Genomic DNA, 13932 nt, shown 5'->3' with positions numbered 1-13932 from the left:
ATAGTCAATTAAAAGTGAAACATTCTGTCAGTAAACAATTGTTTGAAAAATTACTCATGTCATGCACAAAGTAGATGAGTGGATAAAAAATGATGTCAAGCCTTTAGACAATTAGCCAATTAGCTTCTATTAGGAGGTGTACTGAATTGGATGTGTACCTGTGGATGTATTTTAAGGCCTACCTTCAAACTCAGTGCCTCTTTGCTTGACATCATGGGAAAACCAAAAGAAATCACAAAAAATTGTGGACCTCCACAAGTCTGGTTCATCCTTGGGAGCAATTTCCAAACACCTGAAGATACCTCGTATAAACGCAAGGGGACCACGCAGCCATCATACAGCTAAGGAAGGAGACGCATTCTGTCTCAACATGGCATGTGCAAATCAATCCCAGAACAACAGCAAAGGACCTTGTGAAGATGCTGGAGGAAACAGGTGGACAAGTATCTATATCCACAGTAAAACAAGTCCTATATCGACATAACCTTAGGCTGCTCAGCAAGGAAGAAGCCATTGCTCCAAAACAACCATAAAAAAGCCAGACTACAGTTTGCAAGTGCACATGGGGACAAAGATCTTACTCTTTGGAGAAATGTTCTCTGGTCTAATGAAACAAAAATGTAACTGTTTGTCCATAATGACCATTGTTATGTTTGGAGGAAAAAGGGTAAGGCTTGCAAGCCGAAGAACAACATTCCAACCGTGAAGCATGGGGGTGGCAGCATCATGTTGTGGGGGTGCTTTGCTGCAGGAGGGACTGGTGCACTTCACATCATGAGGAATTATGTGGATATATTGAAGCAACATCTCAAGACACCAGCCAGGAAGTTAAAGCTTGTTCACAAATGGGTCTTCCAAATGGACAATGACCCCAAGCATACCTCCAAAGTTGTGGCAAAATGGCTTAAGGACAACAAAGTCAAGGTATTGAAGTGGCCATCACAAAGCCCTGACCTCAGTCCGATAGAAAATTTGTGGGCAGAACTGAAAAAGCATGTGTGAGCAAGGAGGCTTACAAACCTGACTCAGTTACACCAGTTCTGTCTGGAGGAATGGGCCAAAATTCCAGCAAATTATTGTGAGAAGCTTGTGGAAGGCTACCCAAAACGTTTGACCCAAGTTAAACAATTTAAAGGCAATGCCACCAAATACTAACAAAGAGTATGAAACTTCTGATCCACTGGGAATGTGGTAAAAGAAATGAAAGTTGAAAAATCATACTCTTTACTATTATTCTGACATTTCATATTCTTAAAATAAAGTAGTGATCCTAACTGACCTAAGACAGGGAATGTTTTCTACGATTAAATGTCAGGAATTGTGAAAAACTGAGTTTAAATGTTTTTGGCTAAGGTGTATGTAAACTTCTGACTTCAATTGTTTGTAGAATACATAGATGTATTCAAGTATTTGTTTTGTGTGAATTGCATTTTTCATTTATTTTTGATTAACTGAATAGATTCGGACATAAAAAAGGACGTATTGTATCTTCATGAAAATGACATGTAAAAGATAGGAACATTTGCCTCAAGGTCAGTGGACTTCTTGCAACATGCTGCCATGTTACTTAAAGATAAAGATTGTGAATTAATGCCAGAGTTTTAATACAAGGTCACATGACTTCAGTATTTGCAGGGACTCCTTTATTCAATTGTTTTCTCAGAAATCTGGCACACTCAGCTCCTCCCCAATTTTTTTTTTAGGGTTTAGTCTGCTTTCTAGAAGAGCAGCATAGATGAGTTTCACAAAATTAGCGTGAAACTGCCAATTTGGATTTAAGCATTATATTATATATTATATACCCATGTAAGATAAACCTTGTCATAATAAATTGTATAATAAGTTTGATGACATACAGAATTCAGCTTCACATATCTGTGTTAGTTTTATTGTGCAAATGTTGCAGATTTTGCAGACATGTTGTTTTTGGTCTAAGTGTGTGTATATTGTGTTGTGTTGGTTCAAGCCTTTCTCACCTGATAGATTCCTATTTCTCACCATACAATTTGCTGACTCTGCAGAAATTGCCTTGTTGGAGCCTATTAACAAGACAGACCTACTCCAGTATATTTTAGTCATATAACACAAACCCAGTCAAGTATATTTTATTAATATAGGCCGCCAGAATTAGCCTTGGTTTAATGACATCACCCTCCACAGTTGGAACAGCCACTCAAGCAGAAGAGTTCGACAGCATGATCTTGGGTGGTTTGAGATGAATAAATAATCTGCTGTGTTTAACATGCAGGGTCGTTATCTTACTCTCCTTGCCACGTTTTATTACCTTCAAAAAAGATAAAAACAAACACCAAACAAACTGACAGGTTCCAATGTTTTTCCTTTTAATTTTCATAGAACAAAAACCTCACTGTCAACACATAGTGCCTTTATGGCTGCGTAGACATTGTGCTGTCAGGATGTTATAAATTATATATATTTATATCTCAATTCGTTTGTCTGTTTTCCCAGGGGAGCGTTTTCTGTGGTGCGACGCTGTGTGAAGCTGAGCACGGGCCAAGAATACGCTGCCAAAATCATCAACACCAAAAAACTGTCCGCAAGAGGTGAGTCCATTAAAAACAACAGAAACTTGAGTCTTAATTGAATGCACCTTTTCCAAACAATTAGGGATGCACTGATATGGAATTTCTGGGCAGATACGATAACTGATCATTCACAGCTCATTGTGGCCGATACCGATAACCGATAATTTGACTTTTTGTGTTTTAACCCTTCAAACTGGATCTTATTAATTAAAATTAATTAAAAACTCTTCACTTGTTATTGAACTCGATATCGGCATGTATTGCCTCGTTATATACACTATCGGTGCAAGAATAAAATTTAGATTTTTCCCAGTTATCGGCCAATAATATATTGGCTGGCGATATATTGTGCACCTCCACAAACAATATAATGGATGTTTTTTAATTTTCAGAACAATTTTTCAGCTTACATGCAGTGTGTAACATTATAATGATCCTTTTAAATAAGTACTGTGGCGATACCATGTTGATGGTATCAGATAGTAAGATCAGGGCACTAGGGCTGGATGATATGTAAAAAATATTTTATCGATAATTGCCTTGTATTGCTATATACGATTATATTGTCTACCCCCCTGCCGAGGGTTGTTGAATATGTTTGCTTTATTGATTTTGCTTCAAACATTTAATTCATTTATTGAAACACAAAAAACGTAAATAAAAGATATTTCTAAATTCAAATTGCACTTTAAACTAAAAGAAAAAGCGATTAAAATGACTAAGTGATAAAACAGTCTTATATAACCACCTTACCAAATCCAAACATTCACTGTCTCCAATGGTCCCATTTGCCATCACGCAAGTATTCGTCTACATCAACAGGTGGGAAATTACTAATAGCCTAAAAATTAAGAACTTAAAATTAATTTGACAATTATAAATGATAATAAGATAATAATTATAATAATAATATTTAAAAAAATAAACCTTTACCTATAGAAAGTTCAAAATATTACAGTTTCATATTAGGTGTAAGCCTAATAAATTCCCTTGTGTTCCCAAAATAATGCTGACAAATGTTTGTTCTTATCAAATTTGTGTTCGTAATGTGTACAGTTAATGCTGCCTAAAGACAATAAAATAGAACTAAATTTTAGGTTCAAGGTGAACGTGGCCTTTTATTATTTTATGATTTAATCACATTTGTCTTCATTCTTTGATACAAAGATGTATTTGAGCGAACCTGCAGAGTTGCATTCACAATGCATGTTAAGCACAAACTGCTCCATGGAAATAAAGCAAACTAAACTTCGAGCACCTCCCGAGATGGTCTTAGGTCATTTGCAGCATTCTTATAGATGACACTATTCTTGCAAACATTCGGACTACTGAAACAGAGAAGAGTGATACTGCAACTCTTTTCATGCACGTGTTCCATGAGACACGCTCCTGCTGCACACATCTGAACAAAAAGCGCATCAGACACAGGCATTGAAGGCTTTTATTGAGGGTTTCCATGGGTTCTTAAAAAGTCTTAAAATGTCTAAAATTATTTTTAATCTTAAAATAATATTTAATATTAAATATCTTAAATGATACAGCAAAAGTCTTAATTTTTATATAAAGAGGTCTTAAATTTGGGGGCAGAAAGACAGGAATCGTGACACTAATGTGATTATCAAACTTCAGAAGAATACGATTTAATTAAATAAATGCATGCGCTGCGTCCTTCAAAGTGAAAACGCGGCACTGTATTTTCTCCAAGCACGCAGGAGCTTGTGAGTGTTTTCAGCTGTTGCAGAACAGTTCAAAATCATTAAGCAATATCTGAAATTTATGACAAGCTATCTCTAAAGATCAACTGTTGATGATGATGATGATGTAGTGTTGATGAAATATGACAATGTTTACTTTTAATTGTTTATATTATAATAAGTTGTAGATTATTGTAGGAGTGCACATTTTATATCCCTTATTTGTTTGAATGAACAGCTGGAAGCAGTGAAACGCAAACATTTCAAAATAAGAGTCCCCGGTGTATTATCAAAGTTAAAGTGCCTTTAAAGTTAAAGTTAAGTTATGCAAAGTTCCATGGATAAAGTGCATCTGGAATTTAAATTTGGACTCTTGTAGTCTTTGTCTGGCCCTGCCCATCACAGGAAAGAAAGACTAAGAACATTTAATATAGGCTACCAATTAAAAAAAAAAAAACTATTGGCAGACTAACTAGCTTTCTTTCATTATTTTGGAGTTTGGGTGTAGCCCCAGTTTCACATGGAATAAAAGTTCCTGTTTAGTCCGCGATACCTGGCCAAGCACCACACTGACACTGTCAGTAACCAAAGTATCAGCTCCACTAACCCCTTAGGCACAAGAAGATTTTCACATTTAGGCTTACAACGAAAAACGTAAAAACTTTAAATGTGCAATATGTAACAATTTTCATGTAATATCACCCTTTTTTTGCCAATGTGTGAACGGCTTGTAACGCAACTTAAAAAATGAGCCCTTCCCAGACTTCCTAGGTTGCCTATTAAAGCCTGTAGACTGTTTTTCATGCTAAGGGAGCGGGTCGCTTTTGCCGGGAACATCCAAAGGATGTGACGTTTATGCATGCTCCCGAGAGCCTTGCCTCAGACAGTAATAGCTTCTCTTCCGCTATTCAACAGCGACAACAAACTGTAACACTAGGTAATGTTATCTTAGAGATGGAATACAGCAAACGGCCAGCTCCCAGCACAACACCGACTCCTACACAAACTCAGAGAAAGCCAAAAAAAAAAAAAAAAAACATTTATCTACTGAATCCCGTCTGGCTAAGCAGGAACGTGATCGTGGTCGAGCGAAAACTAGAATGAACATCGGCAGGGCATTTGATTCCTGGAGGGACCTTCGTTCGGTTTTGGGGATCAAAACCGACCCTGAATTGCCATTCTTATTGGACAGGTAAGCTTACATAAATGCAAAGATTGTGAAATATAGTGCCATAAGGATTGATCTGTGTAATTTTAGCTAACTTGATCTTGCCTGCACAGTAACTGTCATAAACAATGTTAATCTGTAATTATTCAGCAAGGTAAACTACAATAACACATGAAATGAATGCTAGACAATGTTCAAGATAATGCAAAAAGACCCATTCATTAGTGTAACGTAACTTTGTTATACAGAAAATATATACATTCTTTTATTATAAAACAATAGCGCATTGACATATCAAAATGACAGTTGTGATGGAATCACATCAATACTGAATTGTGTCAACATATTTATAATGTACATTCTATTTTATAAACAGCTACAGTCATCATCCACCAAATTTAGTTAACAGCTATTGATAAAGCTGGCTAGCTAGCTAACACCAACATAGGCTATCGTATAAATTCAGTCAATGTATCATGCAAAGAAAAGTGATTACTTCAAACTATAGTCTCGCATAGTCAGACCTATAACCACACTTTGTTCTAGCTCTGTTCCAGCACTGGAGAGTCAAATATAATATACACTCTCAAAGTTTGTAGTAAAACAATCATAGCTGTGTAATTTTAATTATGCTACCTCATCTGTCAGCATGATGCCAGTGAATCACATTGTCTCTTTGTACGTTACGTCATTGTTTTAGTCGATGCTCGCTCGCGTCCCTATGGAGTGTGTGCACGAGCAACAGGTTCACTTAACGGCCACAGGTGTCATTAATAACAAGGGTTTCTGAATCTTACATACTGCACCTTTAAATATATTATATACTGTGTATATGTATAATATTTTTGGCACATGTAAATAAAACATGTCACGTTTTTTAACCTTAGATTCTTAATGCGTTTTTTGTCGCGGTTCATAGTGAAACCGGATAATCGCGACATCCCTAGCTGAGACTATATTTTCTTTCTTTTTTTTTCTTTTTGCATTGATACTTTGGCAGTATTGTAAAAAAAAATTATGCCAATAAAGTACTTTGAAATTAAAATATATATTTTTTTTTACTATACCGCAAAAACGACAGACAGAGAATTCCCTTTTTTTCCGCTATCCCACTGTTGAAGGGTGTGAATGTTTTTATGCTCTTCTGTCCTCCCTCCTGAAACTTGAACCCAGCAGTTGCTTTGCCAAAGTGTCACCCTCATGTCCCCCATTGGCTGTGTGATCATTGTGGTGAGAATGTATAATGTGGAGAACAAGCACTTGACATGGATTTGTTTCCACATGCTCTGAAAACCATTTTAAAATAGGCTCAACAGCCATCTGAATACATGTCTTTGCTTGTGTGGACAGACACATAGGTAATGTGTGCTGGTGTCAGTGTCATTTTTGATGTGTGATGTGGGTATATAGATGGTATATAAATGTATTTAATATATTAGTGGTGTAACGATTCACTCATCTCACGGTTCAGTTCACAATTCTTTCAACTAAACCTGAATCAAGAAAAGTTAAGATTGAAAGTGTTTTTTATTACTAATACATTAAAGACATATGCAAAACAGTTCCTTTCTTTTAAAATGTTGCTAAAAGTACTGTTCTTAAAAGTGCTAAATGTTCCATCAGAGATGTACTGGGATTAAAATCAGCCCAGACAATTGTGACACCAAATGGAAATATTAGCATATCATTCCGTAATGAAAATACGGAATTATGTTAGATACAAATGCTGCATACACACTGTCACTTATTACATACATTTAAAATATTTTAAATTAAAATTGTATTTTTTTAAAATAATACTGTCTCTGATTACATCTAAATATTCTTTTCAACAAAACATATTCAATGGAATTGAATGTTTATCCGTAATAATGTACTGATGAAATAAAATCAGACATGACATTTGACATTAGGATTATTTTTCCCCATAGCATTATTATACATAATATTCAACATTGTCATATTAATCTACTATGTATAATGTCGTTTAACCTCTGTAAACTAACTAATGTTCTCTCGCGCACACTCATGCTTCAAATTTATATAAAAAATAGTTATATAATAATATTTTTCATATAACTAAAAATGGGCTTAATTGTCATGAAAATAATGTCACAATGAAAAATCTTAATGGTCCTAAAAAATAATAATAATAAAAAAAAACATATTATATAAATAACATTTATTATTTATTTCCTTTGATTTTTGGGTGAAACATGACCTGGACATGTTCTTGACAGATTTGTTGAAATTCACCATCATAGAGCTTTTTTCTTGCTGTAGTTGAAAAGAAAGGACATATTGTCACAAAAGGACTTAAAGGATGAAAAATATTTAGGGTTTGATTTGACAGACTTAGGCCCTTCCGCACTAATCTGTTTTCGTTTGAAAACTGTTTTCGAAACGCTCCGTTTTCGGTGGAGGATAACATTGTTCCAGCATGGATAAGAGGCATAAACATAGCGAAATCAATGTGTTTTCAAATGAAAACGGATTAGTGTGGATGTGGCCTTAGATTAGGAGTAAGTCTATTGGCTAAGAGTTATTCTGAGGAGAAAGAGACAATATGATCTATCAAGGGGTTACAAGGAGGGTGGTAAGAAAGGGAATGTGACCTAGATATAGGCCTAGAGAAAGGGAATGAGTGGGAGAGAGAGAGAAGGAATCGTCATGAACGCCTGTACGAGAGAAAGAAAGAAAGATAAAGAGAAGACTGACAGTGAAGGCGCCTTTGGCACTTGGCAGCTGTGGTGTGTGTGTGTGTGTGTGTGTGTGTGTGTGTGTGTGTGTGTGTGTGTGTGTGTGTGTGTGTGTGTGTGTGTGTGTGTGTGTGTGTGTGTGTGTGTGTGTGTGTGTGTGTGTGTGTGTGTGTGTGTGTGTGTGTGTGTGTGTGTGTGTGTGTGTGTGTGAGAGAGAGAGAGAGAGAACAAGCATTAAATGCCTGGAGCACGGGACTCTCATCTGACCCTGAGAGATGGTCCTGACCCCGGCAAAACTGCATCATGCACAAAAACACCAAGAAGCAGCATTACATTCTTATGTCATTGCAGTGATCTGTTGAACTAATTCTACAATTTTTAGAACTAGCAAGAAGGTGAATCTCATGAATCCTGTCAAGAACATATCTTACCTCAAAATGAGAAGAAATAAGAAATTGTATTTTTCTTAATTTTTAAATATTTTAAAATAAATTAGTTTATTTTTGAGGACCATGATGATTTATTGCATTGTGACCATTATTTTCATAACCATTAAGAAACCCACCCCACAAAAATTCTCATTACTGTGCTAAGAAAAAATAACTACATTATAAATGTATTTGAATAAATTATAAAAATATATCAATTATTTAAAATGAAAAGTATTTATGCATCATAGGAGTATTTTGTTATACTGCTTGTAATTTATGCTGTTTTAAAATAATAAAAAAAAGAGAAAGACTACTTGTATTAGAGTAATATGAATGCAGTGACAATAACCATTTAGAATAATAGAAATTACTTACTGTAATAAAAAAATGAACATCCAGATGCATTATGGTAATGAGCATTTTGAGGAAAATGGGCTAATTTTATGCCAAAATGTGACATTTTGTTCTACAACATAAATTACACACTTGCATACCTCAAACGTGAATTATGAAGCCATCGTTTGTTTTTGTTTTTTTAAGTATGCAATACAGTATGGCTTCAAAATTCACATTTGAGGTATGACTGTGTGTAATTTATGTTGTAGAACAAAACGTCCACGTATCATCAAGTAATGTTTACCACAGACCTTATTTTACTCATAAGTTCAAAAACCTATGGGAAAATCCAGAGGGAACCCACGGCGAATTAGACTTACGGGTTTGTGGACTACAACCTGAACAGCTCTATAATGTCACAATACAAACAAATGGTTTTAAAAGCAGACTTAATTTTCTTTATGCAAATTATAATTTCTTATTTTTTTTCTTTTAATTCTGAGGTGAAATGTGACTTAGCAATGTGTTTCACCCAAGTGTTCTCTACTTTGAAGATGACACTTTGGTAGGAAATGAATTGTTTATTCTTGAAATTTTTAGGTTTTTATTTAAAGTCTTTTATAGGTAGACAATTGTGGTCTTGAAGAAATTGAGGTAGTTAGCGTGCTTTTGTAATGAACTCATTAGTTCGAATCGGAGCTCTATAGCTGCTTTGACGGTGGTTGGTGTTGGCTTTCTAGTGTTGCGACAGCTTCAGGAGTATGTATTTAACTCAGAGAATGCCCAGCAGCTGAGCTTAAGGTCAACACACATCAATGTCAGTGACGGACAAGGTGGCAGGATTCCAAACCCTGCCAAGAGCCAATCACAAAGCCTGATCTCTGTTAGTAAGATAGAGGTAAGTAAGGTTAAGACGAGGCAGCGTCAAGCCATTAAATCTTAAAATATGCCAAGGCTGAGAATAGGGGCAATAAAATATTGAACAATAGAAAAGAGGTGGAAGTGTTTGATCAAATGTTGGTAGGAAAAAATCTGTCTGAATACAAACTAATTGAGTGTTATTTGGAACAGATTTTTTTAACAGAGGATAAGGTCAAATCATATTTTATTTAGTTTCATTGCAACATACAGCATTACATTTGACCACAAAAACAATAGTTTTCTCTGTGTTGCAGATGTTTTGTGAAAACTGACATTTTGGCAGCTAGCCTTGTAATACTCAGGGAAGTATAACATAGCTGAATGGTGCCTGTTGAATTGGAAAGAACATTCTAAACTCTTTCAGCAGTCATAAAACAGGTATGGGACTCCAGTCCAGCATTCGGCTTGTTGCTTTTTGTTATAAGGTGAAAAAATGGTGTGGTATTAGTTAGGGGTGGAAATTGCCACAAGCCTCCAGATTCGATATTACAATGATATTTAGATGCTGATTTGATATGTATGTCAGTTTTTTTTTTTTATATATATTGTGATTTGATATACTGTCTGGATTTAGCTGTGTTAACCTCTTTTTTCGAGAAAGAATTGTTGAGTAAAGAACCGTTGTGTCAGACATAACATTTGTTTCACTCTGTAATGCAGAATTTCCAGGTAAAAGGTAGGAGGGATGTGTAAAACCACCAATTTTCTTAATCAACAACTACTACAGCATTGTCTGATGTACTAGTGGACTACTAGTCGGTGTTGAAGCTGAAGTATGTAACTTTCTCTTTCCCAGCTTAATATGCAGAGACAACTGTAAGGAAGCCATTTGTAGGTTGATTTTCTTGAAAACTCTAAACACTGTGTCTCTGTGGCGCTTTAAAAATTCCTTTGTTTGTTTTGAGGGACCCGTCCATACCGACACAATCACATTGACTCAACCAGTGGTGTGAGTTGGGGGCAGGACTATCTGTTCCTGACCACAATCAGATGTGACTTCAATATTTTACGCTGTTTATTCATATTTCTGAGTGAAACAAGATATTCAAAGAGAAAAAGATTTAGAGGTAGAGATTTAGGTAGGGATTTTATCCATTGGAAATCAATTGGATTGTGAAGAGTGGGCGTTACATATCAGAATGGAGCCAGGAGTTTGGAGGGGAGGGAGGGGATGAAAAATAAGAGGGCTTGGTGATGTCAGCTGAAAAAGGAAAGTTGTTTCAGAAGCAGAGCAAGTTATTACATTTTGATGAAAGTTTGTGAAGACAAACATTTTATTTATTAGGAATAATGTGCACTGATGAGTCATTCACGATAAGATTGGAAACGTGTATTAAGAAATAGTCATTTTTGATTTCATGTTAAATTGAGTTTTGGTGGTTTGTTCACACAAAATGTAATATGCTGTTGTCATTTACCTACTCTTATGTTGTTCCAAACCCGTATGACTTTCTTTCTTTAGTGGAACACTAAAGGAAATCTTAGACAGAATACTAGGGATTGAAAGCCTCCGTCACCATTAACTTTCTTTGTATGGAAAAAAGATGCATTTGAAATGAATGGAGACTGAGGCTAACATTCTGCCTAACATCTCCTTTTGTTTTCCACAGAAGAGAAAGTCAAACAGGTTTGGAGGGTGATGATGATGACAGAATTTTTACGTGAACTATCCCTTTAATGGGTCTGAAAAGAACAGCACGATCTTGACAGACGTGTACAGTACAGCTTAATTTCCAGTTTTGTTGATATATTTTTTTTTTTCTTCTTTTCTGTCCTCCTCAGATTGGTAATGTAGCCCTCAGCAGTGTCTGTCATTAGTGCAAGCAGATCTGTAATTGCACACTTGCATTTGGGTTTTTTCTTAAATGGCTTGAGGAATTTTATGCTGCTATCAGTTTGATGAAACATCACATGCCCACTCAGACTCCTTTTAGAAACAAGCATGAATCATTAGTAAAAGACACATGTGTTGTATCGCTCTGATCCAGATGTCTTTACACACAGAAGGACTTGATGGGATTTAGTGCAGTTTCTGTGGATGCTTTAAAGCAGTGAGCATTTGTCCTACTCTTCGATTCCTGAGTTGTCGTCATCATCATCATTATCAGTCTTCTGTGACCAGAGCTTTTGTTAGTAGAGATTTGAAAAGAAAAAAAATGCAAATAGGAATGAGTCACGACTCACGATGATTGAGTAGTTGTCAAAAAAATGACTTCTCGATAAGTGAGGTCAACTATTTTTTTCTAGATTTTATTCAGAAATTTTAGCAGTGGTGCTTTAGTTTAGGCCACATCCACACTAATACATTTTCGTTTGAAAACGCATCCTTTTCACTAGGTTTTGGCCTTCCGTCCACAATGAGATGGCATTTTTGTCCAGCGAAAACTGAGCTTTTTCAAAAACGCTCTCCCAATTGGATACATTTGAAAATGGCGTCTTCACATTGTAGTGTGGACAGCGTAAATGGAGAAATCTGAAAACTATGACATATTTGTTGTCATGTGTTCCATTCAACCCAAAACAATAAAGATGGCGGCCCATGTTATAACTGCGTTGTTGTGCCTGTTACCCACTTTGATAAGCGTTGTTAAAGAAAAATGTTACTTTGAACAACCTTCACATTGCATTCATTTAAAGGCGACGGGAAGTTTCCTCTGAATTGCTGTCCAGTTCGGAACACAAACACGAGGACAGTTGTGTTTCAGACTGTATATGGAATGACAATTTTTCGCATGCGCAGTAAGTGGATTTAAGTGTTTTCATACGTTTCAGTGTGGACGTTTTGGAAAACGCATGAAAACAGTAGTGTGGACAGAGAATGTTTCGAAAACAAAAACACAGTTTTCAGATGTATGCAGAGTAATGTGGACATAGCCTTAAAGTGTTATGTCTTCACCTTTGGCGTCACAAACGGAATAAATAATCACTAAAAATAGTCACTGTTTTTCACTTCAGACAGATTTCCGAAACACTCCCCCTGTCTTCCATTGGTTGTGAAAACAGATAGTCCCGGTTCAACCAACCTAGACAATAGCATGTTTTCCAACTTTGGAACCTGTAATCTAATCCTGAATCATAAGTCTAAATGCACATTTTAGCATTGGTTGAGTTTCTGACTAGTCACCCTCAATTCTGGGCCACACGGACCCTTTTTTCGAGACTGAATGAGATCTGGGACGTTAATTTAGTGCAACTGAAACAAGCCTATGAGGTTTTTTGAAACAAGCCTCTTGTGTTTTTGTCTGTTTTTGTGTGTTTTGCACTTGAAACAGGAAGCAGTGTTGATGCTATTAAAAAGAATAATAGCATATCTGGTATGTGCAAAGGTCATTGCCAATGGAAACATGGCCTGTAATTCTCTACAGCAAAGCTGTGACCAATGTGACTGGTGCGAGTTAAACAACCAATATTACAATACACACCTGCTCTGTCTCTCATTTTTAACATGTTTGCTTCCTACATTTATTGAAGTGTTTGTTTGTTGCTGTTTCTGTGTATGACCCTCAGATCATCAGAAGCTCGAACGAGAAGCTCGAATCTGTCGTCTGCTGAAACATCCCAATATTGGTGAGTTTTTTTATCCCCCACAATAATAATAGCAAAATATTTATGTATGGAACGTGTTTGAACTCTATTTGAATTGTTGATAATAGATTGTTTTCGAACTCGCAGCCTAGGTGGATGTTAATTGTGATATTGTCCCTGCAACCACAATAAATCCTTGTTTCATTTCTCCTTTTCTGTTTTAGTTCGTCTTCATGACAGTATATCAGAGGAGGGCTTCCACTACCTACTGTTTGATTTGTAAGTTTTAAAGTATTTCTTGTCAGAATGTTTCTCAGTTTCCCTTCATCAAATTGGCCTCGATGTGAAGAATAGTACAGCTATTTCTCTTATATGCTGTGTCCCTCTAAAGCCTTTTTAAAGCATTATGTTTTCAGTACTGTTAATGGGATAGTTCACAAAAGTTGAATAAGCAATATAAAATTAGTCCATATAACTTCTGCACTATATTTAAAATGGTGAACAGAATTCAATAGTTTTGTATGAGGAACCAAAAGTAGAAAGATTTTTCATTTCAAGGAAACTTTCTCTTTCAGGGACCCCTATCACAGACTTATGTAGTGATGGACTTTA

The 13932-nt window shown here is 35.9% G+C and overlaps 1 protein-coding gene across 28 annotated transcripts in view; it reads left to right on the top strand.

Annotated features, from left to right (window-relative positions):
* The window catches only part of LOC127419600 (calcium/calmodulin-dependent protein kinase type II subunit beta-like), a 114791-nt gene that overhangs the window by 5159 nt on the left and 95700 nt on the right, over nt 1-13932 (top strand). For all 28 annotated transcript variants that reach the window (XM_051661334.1, XM_051661307.1, XM_051661344.1 and 25 more), the window contains exons 2-4: nt 2470-2564; nt 13303-13362; nt 13545-13599. In XM_051661334.1, the coding sequence (XP_051517294.1) occupies nt 2470-2564; nt 13303-13362; nt 13545-13599 (210 nt within the window). The remainder of the gene's footprint in view (nt 1-2469; nt 2565-13302; nt 13363-13544; nt 13600-13932) is intronic.

The sequence above is a fragment of the Myxocyprinus asiaticus genome, chromosome 3, assembly GCF_019703515.2.
Source record: "Myxocyprinus asiaticus isolate MX2 ecotype Aquarium Trade chromosome 3, UBuf_Myxa_2, whole genome shotgun sequence".
NCBI lineage: Eukaryota > Metazoa > Chordata > Actinopteri > Cypriniformes > Catostomidae > Myxocyprinus > Myxocyprinus asiaticus.
This window is presented reverse-complemented; position numbering and strand designations above follow the sequence as displayed.